The following is a 24,107-nucleotide window of genomic DNA, read 5'->3' on the forward strand; positions in this document are numbered from 1 at the left end:
ACCCAAAGTTTTCAAGATGAGTATTTATATTCAAGATAAAGATGTATATGATTTTTGAGCCTCTGCTGCAGAGGCCATATGCTCCAGCTCCACTGCCCAACCACGTCCCAGTCAGGCACCCACCCCACTGACCTCCAGAAACAAGGACAAAAGCCCCTCAAGGCTCAAGTTTGATTTATCTACAATATTAAAGAAACCCCTGATACTAGAAAAAAGTTCTCCCTCTCGTCTCAGATAATACATTTATTGTCTGAGGCCTCTGGAATGGGGAATCAAGATCTAACTAATGAAAAGACAACTCAGTCGGGCACGGTGGCTCACGCCTGTAATCCCAGCACTTTCGGAGGCCGAGGTGGGTGGATCATGAGGTCACGAGTTTGAGATCAGCCTGGCTAACATGGCAAAACCTCTTCTCTACTAAAAATACAAAAATTAACCTGGCATGGTGGTGCGCGCCTGTAGTCCCAGGTACTTGGGAGGCTGAGGCAGGACAATCTCTTGAACCTGGGAGGCAGAGGTTGCAGTGAGCCGAGATCATGCCACTGCATTCCAGCATGGATGACAGAGCAAGACTCTGTCTCAAAAAAAAAAAAAAAAAAAAAAAGAAAAAGAAAAAGAAAAAGAAAGAAAAGAAAAGACAACTGTACCCAATGTAAGGAGACCTCAGATCCTACAGCAGCTCTTCACTGGCTGAGAGATTTGGGGCAAGCTGAATAACCTCTCTGAGCTTCACTTACTTATCTTTGCAATCATTTTCACCTTTCATAATGTTGAAAACATTAAACGCCTCTAACATTCAGTGTTGGTAAAGGTGTAGGGAGATGGACAATCTTACAGACTGCTGATGAGGATTAAACCAACACATTTTTGTAGAAAACAATTTGGCAGAAACTAACAAAAAGGAAAATATTCATAGTCTATTACCAGGAAGTTCATGCAGAGAAATCTGCTTTCCATAATCAAGTATACAAAGTTTTATTTGCTAGAGCATTTTTTTCTAACAGCAAGGTATTAGGAACATCTAAATGTTTAACCTTAGAGAAATAGTTTAATAAATAATGATATATTCATAAATAAAATGCTATGGAAACATTAAAAAGAAGGCAATATTAATTGAAAGAATGTTCATGATATACAATTAAGTTTTTAAAAAAGCAAACTGTAGTACCATATATGTTGCAAGAAGTATGGAAAGAAGGAAAAGGGAGAGAGGGAGAGGAAGAGAGAGAGAAAGAAGAAAAGAGAAAAGAAGATATAGTACGTCTGAAGAAAACAATAAAATGATAGCTATGCAAACTGGAATCATGGTGGGAAGGGAAGAATTTTACTCTACAAAACTTTGAAATAGTTTAAGCAAACAGAAAAACATAAAGAATAATGTAACAGCCATTATCCAAATCCTTGTCCAGTCTTAACATTTTGCTTTGTTTCCAGTCTTCTTATTTTTAAAACAACTCACCTAACAGTTGAGGCACCCTGATCTCCATGTATGATCCCAAAAGGGAATTGTTATCCTAAATAATGGGGCTTATAATATCTGTATCTATTTTTATGCTTTTACTGTGGATGTTTGGAATTACAAAATACATTTTGAATGTTTTAAAACTTTATAAAATAGTATCATATTGCACATATTCTTCTACCACTTGCAAATTTACTTAAAAAAAAAAAAACCCTCTGGATTGTGTTTTTGAGATTAACCCGTTGATAAGCCTACTTTTTTATTTAGTTAATTTTTATCTTCTTGTGGTATTGTAGTGTATAATATGCAGTTTATCTATCCACTATCTGGATTAATGTGTCTTTTTTATTTGCATTTATGAACAATGCTAGTTACCAGTACATCTCTCTTTGAGCACATGGGCAAGAATCTCTCTTGGGCAAATACTTAGAAATTCATTTTCTGAGTCTCTGGTGCATGCATCTTCAACTTTACTAGGCATTGTCAAGTTGTTCTCTAAACCAGTGATTCCAAGTACATTCTCACCTGTAGATTGAGATTAAACATTTAGCGTATTCATTACTTTTTCCCCCCAGTCTCTTGGACTGGAAATGGTATGTTAGTGTGATTTCAATGATTACATTTCCCTGAGTATAAAGGAAGCTTTGAATTTTAAAACTGTGAATTGCTTCTTTTTATTATTAACCTTTTTGTATTACAATGTTTTTGTATTGATTTAATATCAGTGATTATATAGTCTGGACAGTGATCCTTTGTGTACTATCTCTTCATTTTGTTCATGGAGTTTTCTTACTCCATAACATTTACTTTTTACTCTACACCTTTCTTTTTAATTTACCAATACAAATATATGACTTTCAAAATAAATATGAGAAAATAAAACAAAAATAAATAAAGTGATTAGGCCATTTAGCTCTAAAGTCCTGCTGTGGCTTTAATGTCAAACTGAGATTTAATACTAGCAGTACAACACCAACTAAGAACTTATATGAACACAAATCACACTGAGGGAGGACCCGCAGCCTAGCTCAATGCATTACTACCTCTGGGATGTATAGGAACCATGTAATTATCCCTTCTGTTTTGAAATTTTACATTAAACACTAATTTTATATTTTAGCTTACAAATAGTTAACAATAATTTGCTAATTCTAGAAAGAACTATACTTGCTCACATCAGTAGAGAAATTATTGCCACAAAACCACCATTCTCTGTGTGCCAGAACCAAATGAATCCAACAGACTAGATGGCCTCTGTCACCTGGATCTGCCCCTTTCCTGGGTGCTTTCTGCATTTGCTTCCCACTGCTGCTGCAATGTGGACATTTCTCCTTCTTACCACACATATCTCCAGTGACAGGAGGACTATATGCAATGGGTTTCGTCAGCCCACCATATGTCACCAGGATTGCAGTGGTCCAGTGAAGTTGAGCATATGGCTGCCTGACTCATTTTTTAATTTCATTTTTTGTGCCTCTTAATCTTCTCCTTAACCCAGTTGGCAAGACAAAACCACACTCTTCTCTCCAGCTTCTAATTCTGGATTTCAAATGATCAGTTCACTGCAGCTGCTATAACTACTTAAACATTCTGATTCTCAGAAACATAAAGTGAACACTCCAATAATGGAAAACAACCAATTCATCATGTCTCTTCCTACCTAAATCTTTCCTTCTTTTAAGTTCATTGATGTTAACATTAATGTCCTTCACAGCAGCAAACGCATTGTCCAGTGCTCTGTAATCTGGGTGAGAGGGAGGGGTGGAATTCCGAAGTTCACACAGTAATAGGGGGTATTTCATCACACGTTGAATTGGTTTGATCATCAAAGAGCCCATGTCCAATAAGTTTGGTTTGCCTCTACAATACAGATAAATAATATCAGTTTCACAAACATATGTTTTATTAACACATTTTCATTTTTGTGTGTTTTTATTATTACTTCTAAAACATTTTCTCTTTTTTTTCCATTTGTATATCTAAAATTTCTAAATAAAAGCAAGAGCAAAAGATGACAGAAAGAAGCAAGTCTGAAAGACCCTACTCTGAAGCAAAAACCTGAAAGCAACAAGTATATCTTTCCACCAAATGGTCCCAAAGCATGATTTTCATCCATATGCCATGTATGGTTTACAAGGATTTTTATAATCGGCTTTATAATATAATGGGAAACAATTTCAGCATGTATTTTACTATGACAACAAAGAAAAATGCATTTTTCTGATGGCATTTTTGTGATTATTATTGAGGAGAATAACCATTTAAAAATCTAAACAGAGACTTGCAAGGTGTAGTCAAAAGGAATTCTTGGCCTCTCTCTTCCACCAAATTGAGAAGTTGCATTTACCATGTTTTGGAGGCTCTACCATTGTCCCCAGAAGGGACTTCTGATAAATGTGGTCATTCTCTAGTTATTGTTATTACCATCCCTGTCACTAATCATTGCTATCACACAGTGACATTCCATGTGGAATTCTTAGTCAACAAATCTTCAAATGACTACACAAAAGCGAGACTCTTGCCTAACTTTTCCTTTAGCAGCTTCTGAGATGAGGTTGGAGCCATTCCAACTGGTTAGGCAGTTCACAGTAGGGGAAGAAGCTACAAGCTTGGTCATGCCATTGTCTAGCCCACTCTCATTGATCATTCAGACAGAAGGCAGTGATTTCTAAAAGCCTCTTTATGCAGAGACCAATAAAGATACACTGAAGATAGGAAATACAGACACTGTTTTCAAATCCCAATAGGTGGATGTTTTATACTTCAATAATTTTTTAAAGTATTACTATGGATAAATGACTGACCATATTATTAGAATAGTAAAACAGCTATAAAAATGTTAAACAAAATTAGAAAAGTTGCATCACTAGAAAGGGTCGGGGGCCAGGCACAGTGGCTCGGGCCTGTAATCCCAGCACTTTGGGAGGCCAAGGCAGGCAGATTACTTGGGCCCAGGAGTTCAAGACCAGCCTGGGCAGCATGGCAAAACCCAGTCTCTAGAAAAAAATACAGAAGTTAGCCAGGCATGGTGGCAGGCACCTGTAGTCTCAGATACTTGGGAGGCTGAGGTGGGAAGATTGCTTAAGCTGGGGAGGTCGAGGCTGCAGCAAGCTGCTGCACTCCAGCCTGGGCAACAGAGTGAGAGCCTGTCGCAAAAAAAAAAAAAAAAAAAGTAGGAAGGAATCTTAGAGACCATCTAATTCAATTCATTTGGTAAATGAGAAACAAAAGAATGTATTATCACATGTACATGCACACATGTGCAGAAATACACATGCACATACATTCACAAACATACACTAGTCACTATCACATCTCTCCACTTGATTTTATCATATCATTTATCACTATCTGGAATCATCTTGTTTCCATATTTACCAGTTTATGATCAGTTTCCCTGTTGCCACTCTATCTCCCGCATGGCATACAGTATTCTCTCAATGCATATTTGTGGACTGAGAAATCATAGAGTTCTCAGATTTTCTGTAATGTGCTTTTATCTTATACTGAAAGTTTTTTCCAAAAACATGAATAAATGACTGAGGAATTTTGTTCACATGCAGAGAAAATGATGATAGCATAAGAGAGACAAAGACTAACGCAAACCCAAAGGCAATATTTTTTTAAAAAGAAAACCAGAATAAATATGAAAGGTCTGTAAGGGAGTAAAGAGTTGCTTTAATAGGCTGTATCTTCTACTTCATACCTATTTGCACCAAATCTCTTAAGGAAGAAAAAAAGGAAGGTAAGGAGAGAAAGTGACAGAGGGGAAGGAGGCAGAAAGAAGGTAAAAGAGAGACTCGGAAAGATGGAAGGAAGGAGAGATTGTTTATTGGTTTCCCAGAGGACTGACTGAAGTAGATTTTAAAAATAAATCTATTATAAATACTGAAAACCGTTTTCAGTATTTATACTGAAAAAAAAAAACTAACAAAAAACCCAAAAGATATTTTCTAACTGATGGTGTATCAGTAGCAAAACCTTTAAATATGAAGGACATTTTCTTTTATATCGTAAGCAGAGATTCTTCAATAATACAACAGTTTAGTCACTTAAGTAGAAAGTAGAAATAATTCCCTTAAATAAGAAACAAGTCAAGGATATGAAAGGTATTAACTTGATTAGAGGAAATCATATTATCTATATGAATATAATCAGAATTTCTTCCAAGTTTTTATTATCAAATGTTAACTTATTTAATCTTTTAAAATCACTAAAAGACTATCAACATATAAATATAATCAAACATTTAAATCAATATAAACTCAACTTTAATAAAACAGTTTATTAGTTTGGTCTTTTGTTATATTTGTGCTTTTATTTTTAATTATAAAAACCAAAAACCCAGATGTGCAGCCATCTTGTAGGAATTCCCCTCCTATCATCCTGGAGATTCTCTTTGCCTCTTTCCTATGTTGGTTCTTCCTCATTTTGGTGGAGTACATCCTTCAGTAGTTTCTTCTATGCCTCACAGAATGAATGGGAAGTAAAATGTTAAGAACTTTAACTTTAAATGTTAAGAACTGCCCTCATTTCTTTCTTATCCAGATCTATCAAAAAACCATCTTAGGCTCTGTTGTGTCTAGATTGTATCATTACTTTTTTTTCATCACTCTTTGGGATCAAAGTTCTATCTCTCCCTTTTGTATTTCTTTTTTTGTTGTTGTTGTTGTTTTTATTTCTTTTAATTAATTTTTTTTTTGCACACAAAACAATAAACATTTTCTAAAAATACATACAAACAAAAAGATGCATATCAAACATATTAAGAAGGTTGCACATGGGAAGATGGGGAATAGAAATGGGGGGTGGGAATTAAAGAAAATAAATGAGAGAGGGACTTTGTATGGATCAATGATAATAACTCAATCCTCTATGTCTTTGACAAAGAAGAAGGAGAAGGAAGAGGAAGAAAAAGAAAGTGGGATAAAGAATCAGAAAGGGAGGAAAATAGAAAAAATTAGAATATGACTCCAGGGTAGACCTGTTCTGTTATTGCTGGGTTGGTTGGTTGGTTTGTCTGTTGTATTTTTCATATGTTTCGCCATGTTGGCCAGGCTGGTCTCGAACTCCTAGCCTCGAGTGATCAACCCGCCTCGGCCTCCCAGAGTGCTGGGACTACAGGCGTGAGCCACCATGTCCAGCCCCCACACTGTGTCTGGCCTCCGTGGTAGACCTCCCAGACCAGGCGGCTGGGCAGAGGCGCATTTCAAATGACAGTAATAGTAATTATAAATGATTGTTGTTTCTCCTAAAAAAGTCATAAATACAAATCTTAAAAAAGGCATTCTCAAAAATGAGAAATCTCCCAGACACTTTTGTGTCTGGAGATATACTTGAGAGAGTTGCCCAAGTGATGAGCAATGATATTCAGATATCTGCATCGCACAGACAAGCAATATGATAGAAAAGATAGAGAGAGTGTTATAAGATAATAATACTCCACGCTTTCAGTGCCACAAAATTCACCCCATCTAATCTCCCACAGTAAGATACAGTTCTGATAACCATGCAAGACAGATGAGTCCTATGTGTGATATAACCCATCTCAGCCAGGAAGTCAATTATCCCATGACTCCCCACAGTAAGTAAACAAATGTGTAACAATTGCTCATACATATTGGGCCAAAAACTAAACTACTTATTAATTTGTAATTCTATTTCATCTTCCTCTGTCTTATCATAAATCCTTTGGCAAGTATTTAGTGCCAAAAGTAGCTAAACTAATCTCATTACAAATTATTTTTGGGTCTTTACAAAGTCAAGTAAACACAGCTGGCTTTGTTTTAGCAGCATCCAGCTTTGCTGCAGAGTTTCACATCAAATACAAGAAAAAAGTACAGTGAAAATTAAAATGACTTTTAAATAATATAAAGATTATGCTGAAAAACAAAAAAAGTAGATATTCAACATGCAGCATATCTATATTTCTTAATGGGAAGGAAAAAATAAGTAAAAAAAAGAATAATTATGTAACTATTAACTGTATTACTTTGAATTTCCTTTATTTCGTGATCACAAGCATCCTAAATTTAATATTTATTTTACAGTAGCCACAAGCATTTATGCTGCTACTGAGTTTTTTTCAATTTACTCTCCTTTTAAAACACCTAAGTCAATTTTAAAGGAAACTGTATATTGTTACACAAATAAACAAACAGCATTTGTCATAAATAAAAGATAATAGTGAAAATAAATACATCATAATAATTATTAAATTAGAATACATAAAAGAGATAAATGAATAGTAACGGATGTAACAGACCAGAGAGAACCAGTGAAATGGTGAGGCAATGTTTAATCATTTTGCAAATGTTAATCAATTACAGTCACTGGTCACCCACGGAAATAGGGAATGAGGGGCTGGATACCAAAATAAAGAGGGTCCATTGAAAATCTGTTTAAGAAAGTGTCTAATTCTTACAAGTGTTGGAGATAATGTCTTGAAACTTTCCAAAGAGAAGAACAAACACACAAAATAATAGAAAATAGAAAAAAATGAGAAAATTAGATGACTGGTCTAGGAAGTTCATCATCTACTAATAAGAATCATAGAAAGGTAAAACAAAGCAAATATGAGGAGTAAATAGTGAGCGAAATAATTCAAGAAAAAGACAGGAATTTGCAGGTTGAAAGAACTCTCCCTAAGTATCCAGCACAATGGAAGAAATGGAGTCACAGCTTGGAATTCATTAACTTCAGAGTGCTAAGGACAAAAAGAAGACTCTATAATCCTTCAAAAAAAGAAATAAGCACGTAGGTATAAATGCATAATTAGGAATCAGAATGTTTCAGATTTCTAATAGCAACTCTGAAAGCTAGAAAATGATAAAGAATTACTTCTAAATTCTGAAGGTGAATGGTTTCCAATTTAGAATTCGATACCAATCAAACTATAAACCAAGTGTGAGAGTAAAAGAGAAGTATTTCAGATACAAAGTTCTTTTTTTTTATGTTGTTTCTTTTTTTTATATTATTTTTTATTTATTTATTTTTATTATTATACTTTAGGTTTTAGGGTACATGTGCACAATGTGCAGGTTTGTTACATATGTATCCATGTGCCATATTGTTTTGCTGCACCCATTAACTCGTCATTTAGCATTAGGTATATCTCCTAATGCTGTCCCTCCTCCCTCTCCCCAACCCACAACAGTCCCCAGAGTGTGATGTTCACCTTCCTGTGTCCATGAGTTCTCACTGTTCAATTCCCACATATGAGTGAGAACATGCGGTGTTTGGTTTTTTGACCTTGCGATAGTTTACTGAGAATGATGTTTTCCAGTTTCATCCAAGTCCCAACAAAGGACAGGAACTCATCATTTTTCATGGCTGCATAGTACTCCATGGTGTATATGTGCCACATTTTCTTAATCCAGTCTACTGTTGTTGGACATGTGGGTTGGTTCCAACTCTTTGTGGTTGTGAATAGTGCCACAACAAACATACGTGTGCATGTGTCTTTATAGCAGCATGATTTATAGTCCTTTGGGTATATACCCAGTAATGGGATGGCTGGGTCAAATGGTATTTCTAGTTCTAGATCCCTGAGGAATCGCCACACTGACTTCCACAATGGTTGAACTAGTTTACAGTCCCACCAACAGTCTAAAAGTGTTCCTATTTCTCCACATCCTCTCCAACACCTGTTGTTTCCTGACTTTTTAATGATGGCCATTCTAACTGGTGTGAGATGGTATCTCATTGTGGTTTTGATTTGCATTTCTCTGATGGCCAGTGATGATGAGCATTTCTTCATGTGTTTTTTGGCTGCATAAATGTCTTCTTTTGAGAAGTGTCTGTTCATGTCCTTTGCCGACTTTTTGATGGGGTTGTTTGTTCTTTTCTTGTAAATTTGTTTGAGTTCATTGTAGATTCTGGATATTAGCCCTTTGTCAGATGAGTAGGTTGCAAAAATTTTCTCCCATTCTGTAGGTTGCCTGTTCACTCTGATGGTAGTTTCTTTTGCTGTGCAGAAGCTCTTTAGTTTAATGAGATCCCATTTGTCAATTTTGGCTTTTGTTGCCATTGCTTTTGGTGTTTTAGACATGAAGTCCTTGCCCATGCCTATGTCCTGAATGGTATTGCCTAGGTTTTCTTGTAGGGTTTTAATGGTTTTAGGTCTAAGATTTAAGTCTTTAATCCATCTTGAATTAATTTTTGTATAAGGTGTAAGAAAGGGATCCAGTTTTAGCTTTCTACATATGACTAGCCAGTTTTCCCAGCACCATTTATTAAATAGGGAATCATTTCCCCATTTCTTGTTTTTGTCAGGTTTGTCAAAGATCAGATAGTTGTAGATATGTGACATTATTTCTGAGGGCTCTGTTCTGTTCCATTGATCTACGTCTCTGTTTTGGTACCAGTACCATGCTGTTTTGGTTACTGTAGCCTTGTAGTATAGTTTGAAGTCAGGTAGCGTGATGCCTCCAGCTTTGTTCTTTTGGCTTAGGATTGACTTGGTGATGCGGGCTCTTTTTTGGTTCCATATGAACTTGAAAGTAGTTTTTTCCAATTCTGTGAAGAAAGTCATTGGTAGCTTGATGGGGATGGCATTGAATCTATAAATTACCTTGGGCAGTATGGCCATTTTCACGATATTGAGTCTTCCTACCCATGAGCATGGAATATTCTTCCATTTGTTTGTATCCTCTTTTATTTCATTGAGTAGTGGTTTGTAGTTCTCCTTGAAGAGGTCCTTCACATCCCTTGTAAGTTGGATTCCTAGGTATTTTATTCTCTTTGAAGCAATTGTGAATGGGAGTTCACTCATGATTTGGCTCTCTGTCTTGACTGGTGTACAAGAATGCTTGTGATTCTTGTACATTGATTTTGTATCCTGAGACTTTGCTGAAGTTGCTAATCAGCTTAAGGAGATTTTGGGCTGAGACAGTGGGGTTTTCTAGATATACAATCATGTCATCTGCAAACAGGGACAATTTGACTTCCTCTTTTCCTAGTTGAATACCCTTTATTTCCTTCTCCTGCCTGATTGCCCTGGCCAGAACTTCCAGTACTATGTTGAATAGGAGTGGTGAGAGAGGGCATCCCTGTCTTGTGCCAGTTTTCAAAGGGAATGCTTCCAGTTTTTGCCCATTCAGTATGATATTGGCTGTGGGTTTGTCATAGATAGCTCTTATTATTTTGAGATACGTCCCATCAGTGCCTAATTTATTGAGAGTTTTTAGCATGAAGGGCTGTTGAATTTTGTCAAAGGCCTTTTCTGCATCTACTGAGATAATCATGTGGTTTTCGTCTTTGGTTCTGTTTATATGCTGGATTACATTTATTGATTTGCGTATGTTGAACCAGCCTTGCATTCCAGGGATGAAGCCCACTTTATTATGGTGTATAAGCTTTTTGATGTGCTGCTGGATTCGGTTTACCAGTACTTTATTGAGGATTTTTACATCAATGTTCATCAAGGATATTGGTCTGAAATTCTCTTTTTTGGTTATGTCTCTGCCTGGCTTTGGTATCAGGACGATGCTGGCCTCATAAAATGTGTTAGGGAGGATTCCCTCTTTTTCTGTCGATTGGAATAGTTTCAGAAGGAATGGTACCAGTTCCTCCTTGTACCTCTGGTAGAATTCGGCTGTGAATCCATCAGGTCCTGGACTCTTTTTGGTTGGTAGGCTATTGATTATTGCCACAATTTCAGAGCCTGTTATTTGTCTATTCAGAGATTCAACTTCTTCCTGGTTTAGTCTTGGGAGGGTGTATTTGTCGAGGAATTTATCCATTTCTTCTAGATTTTCTAGTTTATTTGCAGAGAGGTGTTTGTAGTATTCTCTGATGGTAGCTTGTATTTCTGTGGGATCGGTGGTGATATCCCCTTTTTCATTTTTTATTGCATCTATTTGATTCTTCTCTCTTTTCTTCTTTATTAGTCTTGCTAGTGGTCTATCAATTTTGTTGATCTTTTCAAAAAACCAGCTCCTGGATTCATTAGTTTTTTGAAGGGTTTTTTGTGTCTCTATTTCCTTCAGTTCTGCTCTGATTTTAGTTATTTCTAGTCTTCTGCTAGCTTTTGAATGTGTTTGCTCTTGCTTTTCTAGTTCTTTTAATTGTGATGTTAGGGTGTCAATTTTGGATCTTTCCTGCTTTCTCTTGTGGGCATTTAGTGCTATAAATTTCCCTCTACACACTGCTTTGAATGTGTCCCAGAGATTCTGGTATGTTGTGTCTTTGTTCTCATTGGTTTCAAAGAACATCTTTATTTCTGCCTTCATTTCATTATATACCCAATAGTCATTCAGGAGCAGGTTGTTCAGTTTCCATGTAGTTGAGCAGTTTTGAGTGATTTTCTTAATCCTGAGTTCTAGTTTGATTGCACTGTGGTCTGAGAGACAGTTTGTTATAATTTCTGTTATTTTACATTTGCTGAGGAGAGCTTTACTTCCAACTATGTGGTCAATTTTGGAATAGGTGTGGTGTGGTGCTGAAAAAAATGTATATTCTGTTGATTTGGGGTGGAGAGTTCTGTAGATGTCTATTAGGTCCACTTGGTGCAGAGCTGAGTTCAATTCCTGGATATCCTTGTTAACTTTCTGTCTTGTTGATCTGCCTAATGTTGACAGTGGGGTGTTAAAATCTCCCATTATTATTGTGTGGGAGTTTAAGTCCCTTTGTAGGTCACTCAGGACTTTCTTTATGAATCTGGGTGCTCCTGTGTTGGGTGCATGTATATTTAGGATAGTTAGCTCTTCTTGTTGAATTGATCCCTTTACCATTATATAATGGCCTTCTTTGTCTCTTTTCATCTTTGTTGGTTTAAAATCTATTTTATCCAAGACCAAGATTGCAACCCCTGCCTTTTTTTGTTTTCCATTTGCTTGACAGAGCTTTCTCCATCCCATTATTTTGAGTCTGTGTGTGTCTCTGCACGTGAGATGGGTTTCCTGAATACAGCACACTGATGGGTCTTGACTCCTTATCCAGTTTGCCAGTCTCTGTCTTTTAATTGGGGCATTTAGCCCATTTACATTTAAAGTTAATATTGTTATGTGTGAATTTGATCCTGCCATTATGATGTTAGTTGGTTATTTTGCTCGTTAGTTGATGCAGTTTCTTCCTAGCCTCGATGGTCTTTACAATTTGGCATGTTTTTGCAGTGGCTGGTACCGGTTGTTCCTTTCCATGTTTAGTGCTTCCTTCAGGAGCTCTTTTAGGGCAGGCCTGGTGGTGACAAAATCACTCAGCGTTTGCTTGTCTGTAAAGTATTTTATTTCTCCTTCACTTATGAAGCTTAGTTTGGCTGGATATGAAATTCTGGGTTGAAAATTCTTTTCTTTAAGAATGTTGAATATCGGCCCCCACTCTCTTCTGGCTTGTAGAGTGTCTGCAGAGAGATTAGCTGTTAGTCTGATGGGCTTCACTTTGTGGGTAACCCGATCTTTCTCTCTGGTTGCCCTTAACATTTTTTCCTTCATTTCAACTTTGGTGAATCTGACAATTATGTGTCTTGGAGTTGCTCTTCTCGAGGAGTATCTTTGTGGCATTCTCTGTGTTTCTTGAATCTGAATGTTGGTCTGCCTTGTTAGATTGGGGAAGTTCTCCTGGATAATATCTTGCAGAGTGTTTTCCAACTTGGTTCCATTCTCCCCGTCATTTTCAGGTACACCAATCAGACGTAGGTTTGGTCTTTTCACATAGTCTCAAATTTCTTGGTGGTTTTGTTCATTTCTTTTTATTCCTTTTTCTCTAAACTTCCCTTCTTGCTTCATTTCATTCATTTCATCTTCCATCACTGATACCCTTTCTTCCAGTTGATCTCATCGGCTGCCGAGGCTTATGCAATCTTCGTGTAGTTCTCGATACTTGGCTTTCAGCTCCATCAACCAAGCATGTTTTTAGAGTAATAAAGATAAATACCAAAATAGACAGCTAAAGATGTGAAAGTAATGTATTCTAATGAGAATTTAGGGGCTAGCAGGAGAAGAGGGGATTACTATTTTTCTTGACAAATCTTGCAGAATGATTTGGCTATCGAAACAAGGCTATATATCATTTTTAATAAAAAGTTTTTTATAGAAAGGGAATATGTAAGAATACTCAAAAAATTGAGAAAGAAAAATACTGAGCTGAGACTGATATGGAATATTAAAATATATTATAAAGCTACAAAAATAAAAGCAGTTTGGTATTGATACATTTATGGACAAATGAGTAGCATAAAATAGAAAATCAAGAAATAGATACAAATATGTATAGAAATAGAGTACATGGTAAATTTGACAATCCTATTCAGTGGGAAAAAGTGAGTTATTCAATATCAGATGTTATGAGAATTAGCTAGCCATAAATAAAATAATAAAAATGGATTTTGGCCTCATTCTTTACACTAAAATAATTTTGAGATAGATCAAATATTGAATCTAAAAATTAAACCATATAAGAATTTGAAGCAACCCTTCATGATAAAAACTCTCAATAAATTAGGTATTGATGGGACGTATCTCAAAATGATAAGAGCTATCTACAACAAACCCACAGCCAATATCATACTGAATGGGCAAAAACTGGAAGCATTCCCTCTGAAAACTGGCACAAGACAGGGATGCCCTCTCTCACCGCTCCTATTCAACATAGTGCTGGAAGTTCTGGCCAGAGCAATCAGGCAGGAGAAGGAAATAAAGGGTATTCAATTAGGAAAAGAGGAAGTCAAATTGTCCCTGTTTGCAGATGACATGATTGTATATCTAGAAAACCCCATTGTCTCAGCCCAAAATCTCCTTAAGCTGATTAGCAACTTCAGCAAAGTCTCAGGATACAAAATTAATGTACAAAAATCACAAGCATTCTTGTACACCAATAACAGACAAACAGAGAGCCAAATCATGAGTGAACTCCCATTCACAATTGCTTCAAAGAGAATAAAATACCTAGGAATCCAACTTACAAGGGATGTGAAGGACCTCTTCAAGGAGAACTACAAACCACTGCTCAATGAAATAAAAGAGGATACAAACAAATGGAAGAACATTCCATGCTCATGGGTTGGAAGAATCAATATCGTGAAAATGGCCATACTGCCCAAGGTAATTTATAGACTCAATGCCATCCCCATCAAGCTACCAATGACTTTCTTCACAGAATTGGAAAAAACTACTTTCAAGTTCATATGGAACCAAAAAAGAGCCCGCATCGCCAAGTCAATCCTAAGCCAAAAGAACAAAGCTGGAGGCATCACGCTACCTGACTTTAAACTATACTACAAGGCTACAGTAACCAAAACAGCATGGTACTGGTACCACCACAGAGACATAGATCAATGGAACAGAACAGAGCCCTCAGAAATGATGCCGCATAGCTACAACTATCTGATCTTTGACAAACCTGACAAAAACAAGAAATGGGGAAAGGATTCCCTATTTAATAAATGGTGCTGGGAAAACTGGCTAGCCATATGTAGAAAGCTGCAACTGGATCCCTTCCTTACACCTTATACAAAAATTAATTCAAGATGGATTAAAGACTTATATGTTAGACCTAAAACCATTAAAATCCTACAAGAAAACCTAGGCAATACCATCCAGGACATAGGCGTGGGCAAGGACTTCATGTCTAAAACACCAAAAGCAATGGCAACAAAAGCCAAAATCGACAAATGGGATCTCATTAAACTAAAGAGCTTCTGCACAGCAAAAGAAACTATCATCAGAGTGAACAGGCAACCTACAGAATGGGAGAAAATTTTTGCAACCTACTCATCTGACAAAGGGCTAATATCCAGAATCTACAATGAACTCAAACAAATTTACAAGAAAAAAACAAACAACCCCATCAAAAAGTGGGCAGAGGACATGAACAGACACTTCTCAAAAGAAGACATTTATGCAGCCAAAAAACACATGAAGAAATGCTCATCATCACTGGCCATCAGAGAAATGCAAATCAAAACCACAGTGAGATACCATCTCACACCAGTTAGAATGGCCATCATTAAAAAATCAGGAAACAACAGGTGCTGGAGAGGATGTGGAGAAATAGGAACACTTTTACACTGTTGGTGGGACTGTAAACTAGTTCAACCATTGTGGAAATCAGTGTGGTGATTCCTCAGGGATCTCGAACTAGAAATACCATTTGACCCAGCCATCCTATTACTGGGTATATACCCAAAGGACTATAAATCATGCTGCTATAAAGACACATGCACACGTATGTTTATTGCGGCACTATTCACAATAGCAAAGAGTTGGAACCAACCCAAATGTCCAACAACGATAGACTGGATTAAGAAAATGTGGCACATATACACCATGGAATACTGTGCAGCCATAAAAAATGATGAGCTCGTGTCCTTTGTAGGGACATGGATGAAACTGGAAAACATCATTCTCAGTAAACTATCGCAAGGACAAAAAACCAAACACCGCATGTTCTCACTCATAGGTGGGAATTGAACAATGAGAACTCATGGACACAGGAAGGGGAACATCACGCTCCGGGGACTGTTGTGGGGTGAGGGGAGGGGGGAGGGACAGCATTAGGAGATACACCTAATGCTAAATGACGAGTTAATGGGTGCAGGAAATCAACATGGCACATGGATACATATGTAACAAACCTGCACATTGTGCACATGTACCCTAAAACCCTAAAGTATAATAAAAAAAAAAATAAATAAATAAATAAAAAAAAAAAAGAATTTGAAGAAATCATAGGATCATCCTTTATAAACTAATGTCAGAATTTCTAAGGAAGACACAAAATCTGAAAGCCACAGTAGAAAAAAAGTGATGTCTATTTAAAAATTTAGCTCCGTAAAATTTTATAGATTAAAAACAGAGCCTGAAACAGGCACAAACTATGTTAAAAGTCAGATGATAAACTGGAAAAATTATATATAATACATAAGACAAAGGTTAATATGCACTGATTAAAAAGACATTACAAATGTATTAGAAAAAGATGAACATCTCAGTAAAAGTGAATAATCATTTAAAAACACCATTCATTAGAAATGAAATACAAATAGTTAAATACATAGGAAAATGCAAATTAAAATAACTGGATACTATTTGGGCCTATACATTACAAGTTATAAAGATATCAATATTATTTGTACCTAGTGTTGGCAAGTAGTGGATAAATGAACAATTCACATAAGAGTAGTTAGAATATAAATTAGCTCAGCTTTTTTTTGAAATGTTCTGACAATAAGTATCAAAAGCCCTTTGATCTAGCAATTTCACTTTCAGAAATTGATCCAAAAAATCAGATTATTGTACCAAGATCATATATAAAAATAAACTTATGACATCACTAAGACAGACACAATTCAACTGTCAGTAAGGGTTTGGTAAACTAAATTATGGCATATATATCAGAGAGAATATTATGCAAGCATAAAACTATGTGGATTTACATTTACTGACATGGAAAGATATTCACAATGTATTGATGATGAATGAGGTAGCAAGTCGACATACAAGAAATATATAGTGTTCCTATTTTAGTCAATGTATGTGTGTGAAGAAGAAAGTATGGTGAAGTGAGCGACTCACTGCAATGCTACAATAGTTAGCTTTGGAAAGTGACTGCTGATTGTCTTTACTATCCTCGTCTTTATTTTCCTTTTTTTGCAATGTTTCTTCAATAATTTTTAAAATACAAAGAAAAGAGAAAATAATTTATAATATTTTGTGATTAATAGGAACGTTGAAATCCAAGGTGAGAATAGCTAATCTGACAGGGAACACATACAGAAAAGAGTGAAAGCGTAAAGATAACAAAACACTGCATTTCTGAAGATAGCTGTGTTTAGAATAGGCTTTTTTTTCTTGCTTTTAGTGGGAAGTTCTACGATTGCTGTCACTTTGATACCGCCTGATGTTTGCGTGAGGTTATAATTCAAAGTAAACATTGTAGAAATTACAAATATTTTTCATTTTGTATTTTTAAGAAGGTAGGTTGTAAAAAAAACCTAAAAAATAGACAATTTTTGATTGCCATAAGTGAGGGATTATTGAATGCCATGTAAAAACCCACATCTTGTACTCTTAAATGCCCTTTTGGCTGCAACATTGCTGGCCTTTGCCACTAAAGAGCCCAACAATTACACAGCACTTGACATTGCCTTTTGCCCTTTCCTGTAGCAGTATGTGTGCTTCATGACCTGAATGAAAGGAACAGGAAGGAAAATAATTCATGGCAAACTTCGCTTTGATGTGCATCCAGCCACATGCTGGGATTGCTCTTCTTTTTTAGTTCTTGATGTATAGAATAGTCTAGAGGGAGCAGACACAACCTGGCTAACTCCTACACAGCAGGATTGCAGCAAGTGCTAGGGCCATTTTTAAGCAAGTGTTTCAATACAATGAACCGTTTAAATATTCTGTATGTAGAAGTCCGTGCATGCAAACTGTACTAAGAAGAGTATCTCCCTTTTCTCCTCTGAATCTCTCTCTCCTCTCTCCTTGTTTCTTGGTTCCAAAGACCTAATGTAAGTTTTAGAAAAAGAAACCTAAGGAGAATTTGTAGCACGTGAAGTTCTTCTCTAACTACTCAGTTATGCAAAGCTCCAGTTCTTGGCACAATGCCAGGGACACAGGCTGTATAATGAGGCAGAGCCATTTCCCAGCCCCCATTAACTATCTTTGAAGAGAAGCCAGGAAGCCGATGCACCTCTTCGAATTCAAATGAGCCTAGAATTGGAAACTCATAAGACAAATCTACTCATATCTGTTTATCCTGTAGGATAGTTTTTCCTTTTGAGAAAAAAAAAAAAAAAGAAAAGACTGATAAAGTGAGAGAACTGGTTGCCTGTCTGGTGTCTCAAAAATCAGCTTCTCAACTTGACTGAGATATACAGCCTTGGTCTACAGATCTGTATGATGCCTGATTCCTTCACTTCAGTTCCAGAATTCCATTCTCACTGTTGCTCTGCACCAAAATATGAATGACAGGTATTTGCGGCTTACATTAATATAATTTATATTTTGTAAACTCTTTATTTCTTGATATAAACTCTTAGGAATTTAAAGTACATACACACACACACAAGCAAACACACACTAGAAGCTCGGGACCTTAAAGAGTTGCTCACCATACGCCAAACATGTGCCTGGTAAATAAATCTGAGTTTGTATTGAAGTCAATTTCATCCTTTCAGCATTAATCAGCCTGGACACACTTTTCTTCTAGAATAATGGACCTCTTTCAGAGTGTTTGTATATGCTGTTTTTCTAAAATAATTTCTATATTGTCCTAGTAACCAACTATTTCACCTTAATATTTCATTTTCATGCTATAATGTGTGTGATTTTTTTCTCCATAAATCATACAAGACTTGAAATTAGAAGAAATCTAATATTTTCATAATCTTTTCTTATGCATTAATCTATGGAAACTTCAAATGCATTATATTAATCTGAGATTTTTTAAAGACTAATATGTTTCACAGAAAGAAGTGTTTTTGGACACATTAAGATTGCCAAACATATGTATGACGAGCAGTTCCCAAAGACTTTCTGGCATCAGCAATGTTGGGATTCTTCTTAAAGGTTTGGTAAAGTATATGTGATAATAATTTAATAAGTAAAATATGCACCAATAATGGGGTAAATGCCTTTGCAATCCTGGATTATTTATTAAAAGCAATACTCATGATTAGAAAAATCAGAAGTTCTGATTTGGACAGGAACAGTCAGCTGCATTTTCTTGTGATTTTTATATTTGATTTATATTATTTTAAAATGTACTTACTCTTGCACGTATATTTTCCTGTAAGAGAAGAAAAAGAAAGTAAATTCATGTAAATCTGTATATTTAAGGTAATATACAAACATTATAAATCCTTTTAAATTTTCTTATGTAAAATAAAATAAGTAATTTTCATGAATGCCTTATAGAAGTAGTCTCATTATTTTATAATCATGTCCCTAACAAATAAAGAAGATGAAAATTTTTATCTAAAAGCCTCAAGTGGCTATGGATAAATAAAATGATATCCTGTGTTTATTATCTGATCACTGTGGCCTTTGGTTTCCAATCATTTGGAGTACAATAAATGTTTTCAATATAAAAATTTTTAAGATTCATCCCATAATAATAGATGGTCTTTTTACATTCAGTGATTGAGGAAAAATTTAATAAGTGCCTAAGCTGCATTTTGTAAAATTTAATGGACTTAATAAGTTTTTTTCCATTAATCTCAGTACTTTGTATATGTGGAAAATGGTGGGGGACATGTGTGAAGCAATTGTTTCCTCAATCTCCAGACATGCTATATGAGTGAATTGCTAGACATCCTAACATAACTAGGTTTTGCTTAGTCTAAGACCTATTAGATGGGAATCAAGCACAGAATTACAATTTTTTTAAAATCAGCAGCTGCTATAATTTTAGGCAATTATTCACGACTGTTTAAAGAACTTTCCTATTGCAATGAAAGAAATACCATCACCACCCCCTGCCCAATATTTCCTTCCAATCATTTCCTTTAAGCTCACACGCTTCCTTCTTTCCTCTTCAAAAGGGAAATTTTATTTGTCAGGTATGCTTTGTGGATCATAGGTCAGAAAATCTGGGGAAGAAAATGAATAAAAATAAAAATGCAATTTTTCATGCAAACAAATAAGTGAATAACGTGATCATTTAGGAACCAAAACACATACATTGAAGTTGAAAGAGAAGGTTATTCTTTTAACTCCTACAGAAAACATGGGTTTTTTTTCTATTTCATTTATTTTAGCCAAGTAAAACCTAAATATCATAACATAAATTAAACATTGTGTTTATGTAGTATAACACTTTATGAAAGGGAATCTGAGAGATTTTCCAATAGGATACAACCACAATCTGTGGAGTAGCGGCACTATCTTATAACATCTTTTTATTTGTTCATCATTTAAAAAAATCTCTTTTAGGCTGAAACTTTGAAGAAGCTAATCCCAACCAGGGGCAATTCAGGAAGGAAGAATTTAAATTGTGTCCATTTACCCTTTTATAGGATAAAGTAATTTAATATATCTATCACTACACCTCCTACCCTCATGAGCACATTATACTTTGACTCACAATTAACAAGTTTTTATGTGACTATTCCTTAAGGATTATAGTCTTTGTTCAAACATGATGCCATATAACAAGGAACTGAAGGGCTTTCCAAAAGTGATTTTAATTTTTACTTGGAACGCTCCATTAGAATAATGAGTATAAAATGTGGTGAACAAATTGAAATGTATTCCTTTGGATTTTGCATTGCATGAGCTTTTAGCTTCCTCCCTGAATGGAGAAGCTCCAGGAGTAATGTGAGCAGCCAAAGTGCCCAGATGACTAGAAGTTAGAAGTTTTCCTCCTGGGGATGATAGCCTTGATGAGCAAGAAGAAAAATACAGATACATTTATAACAACTAGACATGAAGCTAGAAATGTGTCTTCCATCCATCAAAAAACTTAGAAAATCCCCTTCTTTCTCTTTCTATTACAAAATAAACAGATCTCTGGGGCCTCTGAAATGCAGCAGGGACTTTAGTGGTATTTATAAACGGAAAAGCAGAAAAAGGAGGCAGCAGACAGGCTATTCTAATTATAGCTACATTTGCATTTATAGCCACGCTATCTTTCACTTTCCTCATACAGATCAGAAACCTTAAATAACCCCAAGAAGGCTAAATAATAAGATCTTTAGCAAATAACTTCCATAACTTTGGAGACTATTTTAATACAGTATTTCACACAATCTTAGGGGTCACTAATTTGACTGTCAAAACTTCTTGTTGAATAAATAAAAACTTGCTAATTTCCAATTTGTAGGCTATAGATGCAGATGTGTATCTGCTTTTGGATAGCCTTAGAATCTTTTCTTTTTGAAGATCTCCAAACTCTGAAGTTACTGCTTAGATTGTATCTATATTGATGAAAAAACCCACCTGCTTCAGGGAAAGCAGCAAGTATGATTTCTCCCACTAATGTAGTTCTTAACTTGAGTGTGTATGGAAAATCACCTGAGGGGGCTTGTTAAAAGAGCAGACCCTGAACTGGACCGCCAGAAATAGTATTTTTTTTTGGTCTGAGGCAGAGCATAGGAATCTGTACTTTTAATACACCATCCTGGTGGATCTGGCGCAAGGGAACTCCACACAGAAAAACACTGCCCTCATGTTATGAAAGGATTCAACATTATTCTCTCTTTTGAAAGATAATTGGCTTCAAAGAATAATTGAAAGTTAGAAACTTGGGTCTTTTACAGAGCCAGGTAATATCTCTACTACTCTTTTGGGAATTAGTCTTGAACTACAGCCACCGTGAAAGCTTCTGGTGTTATTTAAATGAATTCTTGTATTGTTATTAAACTTTCCACATGGTTTTGTGTATCTCCTCAACTAGAGTTTGTGTTCCCGAGAGGCAAGAACTATGCTTACATATTTTTAAAAAATATTTTCAACATTATTTAGCACTCTTATTAAATATTTATTAGGCCCTCAATAAACATACTGTAATTTTGGTTAAAAAGCAGCCTAAATTGCTTTAAAATCCACCTTAACTTCTGAGGCGTGAAGTCACCTCTCTTGTGGATATTGCTCGAACAAAGATTTCCAATATCCCCTGGCACAGGATAAAATGGAGGCCACACCTAGTATTCATTAGAAATTGGCAACTGCGCTTGAGCTGTGTTATCTAGCCACAAGGAAAAGGCAGAGCGACAGTAATATAGCTTTGACTGATTACTTGGCCAGGGAAACCAAGCCCTTAGGGTGTTCCAGACTCTCTTTGGCCTATAAACCTCTTTGAAAACCTGTTTCTCAGAATTTAAAGTTTAGCTCGATTGAGGTCAGTATTATAGTAATGTCAATAATTCTACTGCCCTCAGCCTTCAGGCAGACCAGTACAATCCATCATTAACTTTATTTTCATGAAAAGGCAACTTTTGGGAAAATTGCTCTAACTTCACCTATTTTATTTGATTTTCTTTCCCTTAAGAAATAGTTGTGCCAATACTGCTTCTTTTGGCTTTTTTGCTTTCTAAACCTTAACACCTTCCAGTGCCTGCAACTGTTACCTAAAATCAGAATAGCTCTAAACCCAAAATTTGGGGCATGGCCAGTGGAATTACCTGAAACTTGCAGAAAAAGACCAAATAAGCCATTGGGTCTGAAAATAATTTTCAGTAACTGAGACTTCATGAGGTTCTAAAATAACCTCTGCCTTTAGCTGCTTTTTGGGGATATGATACTGGGCTATACTGCCTAGTGGAATCTTCTGGCAGGGTCTGTTTCTTTCTCTTAAAAGCTAAAAGTTTAATGAATAATAAACTGATGTTCTTTCCTCTCTGAGCAGACTGCTTCACTTCTGGTGAACAGTTAGAAGCACATGCCTAAAGTAGATGCACCACATTCTTTTCAGGCAAGGACCTCCATCCCCAGGGCTGGCATTGGGTGGGGGTGATCAAAGGTGCTAAATGTTCACTTGCTGTGACATTTCTCACTCTTAGATCTAGAACCTGAAGAAGGAAAATGGCTCCAGCTTTTGTTGGATCAGATCTTGCCACTTGTTTAAGGTAGGAAAGGTGTTCATTCAAACCCAGGATAACACCATTTCCTTTTTTTCCCAAAGAATAAAACACCTGAACATTTAGAGGACTGTGCTTCTACTATATGAATTTACTAAAATGAACACAACTTAAATTTGAATGTTTCTCTGAACTGATATGCTAACACCGAACTAAACTGAAAATAGAAATAATTAACTAGAGCTACTTGCTCATTACATCTTATATTTAAGTTTTAACTGATCATATTGAGTTCCTTAGGGCAGAGTCTAAGTCTTATTTACTTTTGTATTCTTAGCCCCCAGAACTACGCTTGACACAGCACAAACACTAAATAAATGCTTAAGATTTGGTGACTTGAATTCTTCTTTTCCATGGCATGAAGAATGGTTTAAAACCGCAGTAATTTAATGACCAGTAGAGGGCAATAAAGTTGAAATTTTATTTATTAAAAAAAAATTCCACTGGGCTCATTTCAAACTCACTTTCAGACCCAATTCCAGCCTGGAAACGCCTCCTCCAGAGTAGTATCATGATTTCAACTTAATGCAGCTAAAAACCTCTTGTACCACGTTAGGATCCCCATCCCCATTCCCGTTGGGGTTCCCTCTTTCCCCCACCACACAGAGTAAACAGGGGAGGTGTGCTACAGCATCGGACTGGTGTGCATTTACTTATACACCACAGCTCTCTGTGGTTGTTTAATTCCTGGTCTAATCAAAATTATTTGACAGTGGATACTACTTACAAGTGAGAGTCTGTAAGAGAGCCACTGGGTAAGATGTGGAATATGGTAGTGATTTTGGCTTTAAGCTTCATGTGGTAGGAAACTGCATATTCAGTAAGATACCAGTTCCATTTCAAAGAATCAATCCAAACACATACCCACATTTATACATATAAATAATATCAGAAGAAAATGATTATTAAGAAGAAAGGGGCTAATAGTGAGATAGCAAGGGGTTTTTATCTTACACATGCTTGTTATATATTTCAGATTTTCATAGTGAATAGATAGTTCCCCTAGAAAAGAAAAAGTACATTGTGTAGCACCCCCACCAATGTTTTAGAGCTGAGAAAGGAAGGCATGAGTAATTGTTCTGAAACTAACTTTAGCAAGGCCTGACTTGTCTTCACCCATCTCCC

General features: G+C 36.0%; 1 protein-coding gene across 1 annotated transcript in view; it reads right to left on the reverse strand.

The window, feature by feature from the left end:
• Positions 1–24,107, reverse strand: part of ARHGEF38 (Rho guanine nucleotide exchange factor 38) — a 140,021-nt gene that overhangs the window by 31,829 nt on the left and 84,085 nt on the right. The window contains exons 5-6 of the mRNA XM_055296836.2: positions 19,175–19,192; positions 3,123–3,322 (exon numbers count right to left, since the gene is read on the reverse strand). Coding sequence (XP_055152811.1) covers positions 3,123–3,322; positions 19,175–19,192 — 218 coding nt within the window. The remainder of the gene's footprint in view (positions 1–3,122; positions 3,323–19,174; positions 19,193–24,107) is intronic.

The sequence above is a fragment of the Symphalangus syndactylus genome, chromosome 10 (assembly GCF_028878055.3).
Source record: "Symphalangus syndactylus isolate Jambi chromosome 10, NHGRI_mSymSyn1-v2.1_pri, whole genome shotgun sequence".
NCBI classification, from domain to species: domain Eukaryota; kingdom Metazoa; phylum Chordata; class Mammalia; order Primates; family Hylobatidae; genus Symphalangus; species Symphalangus syndactylus.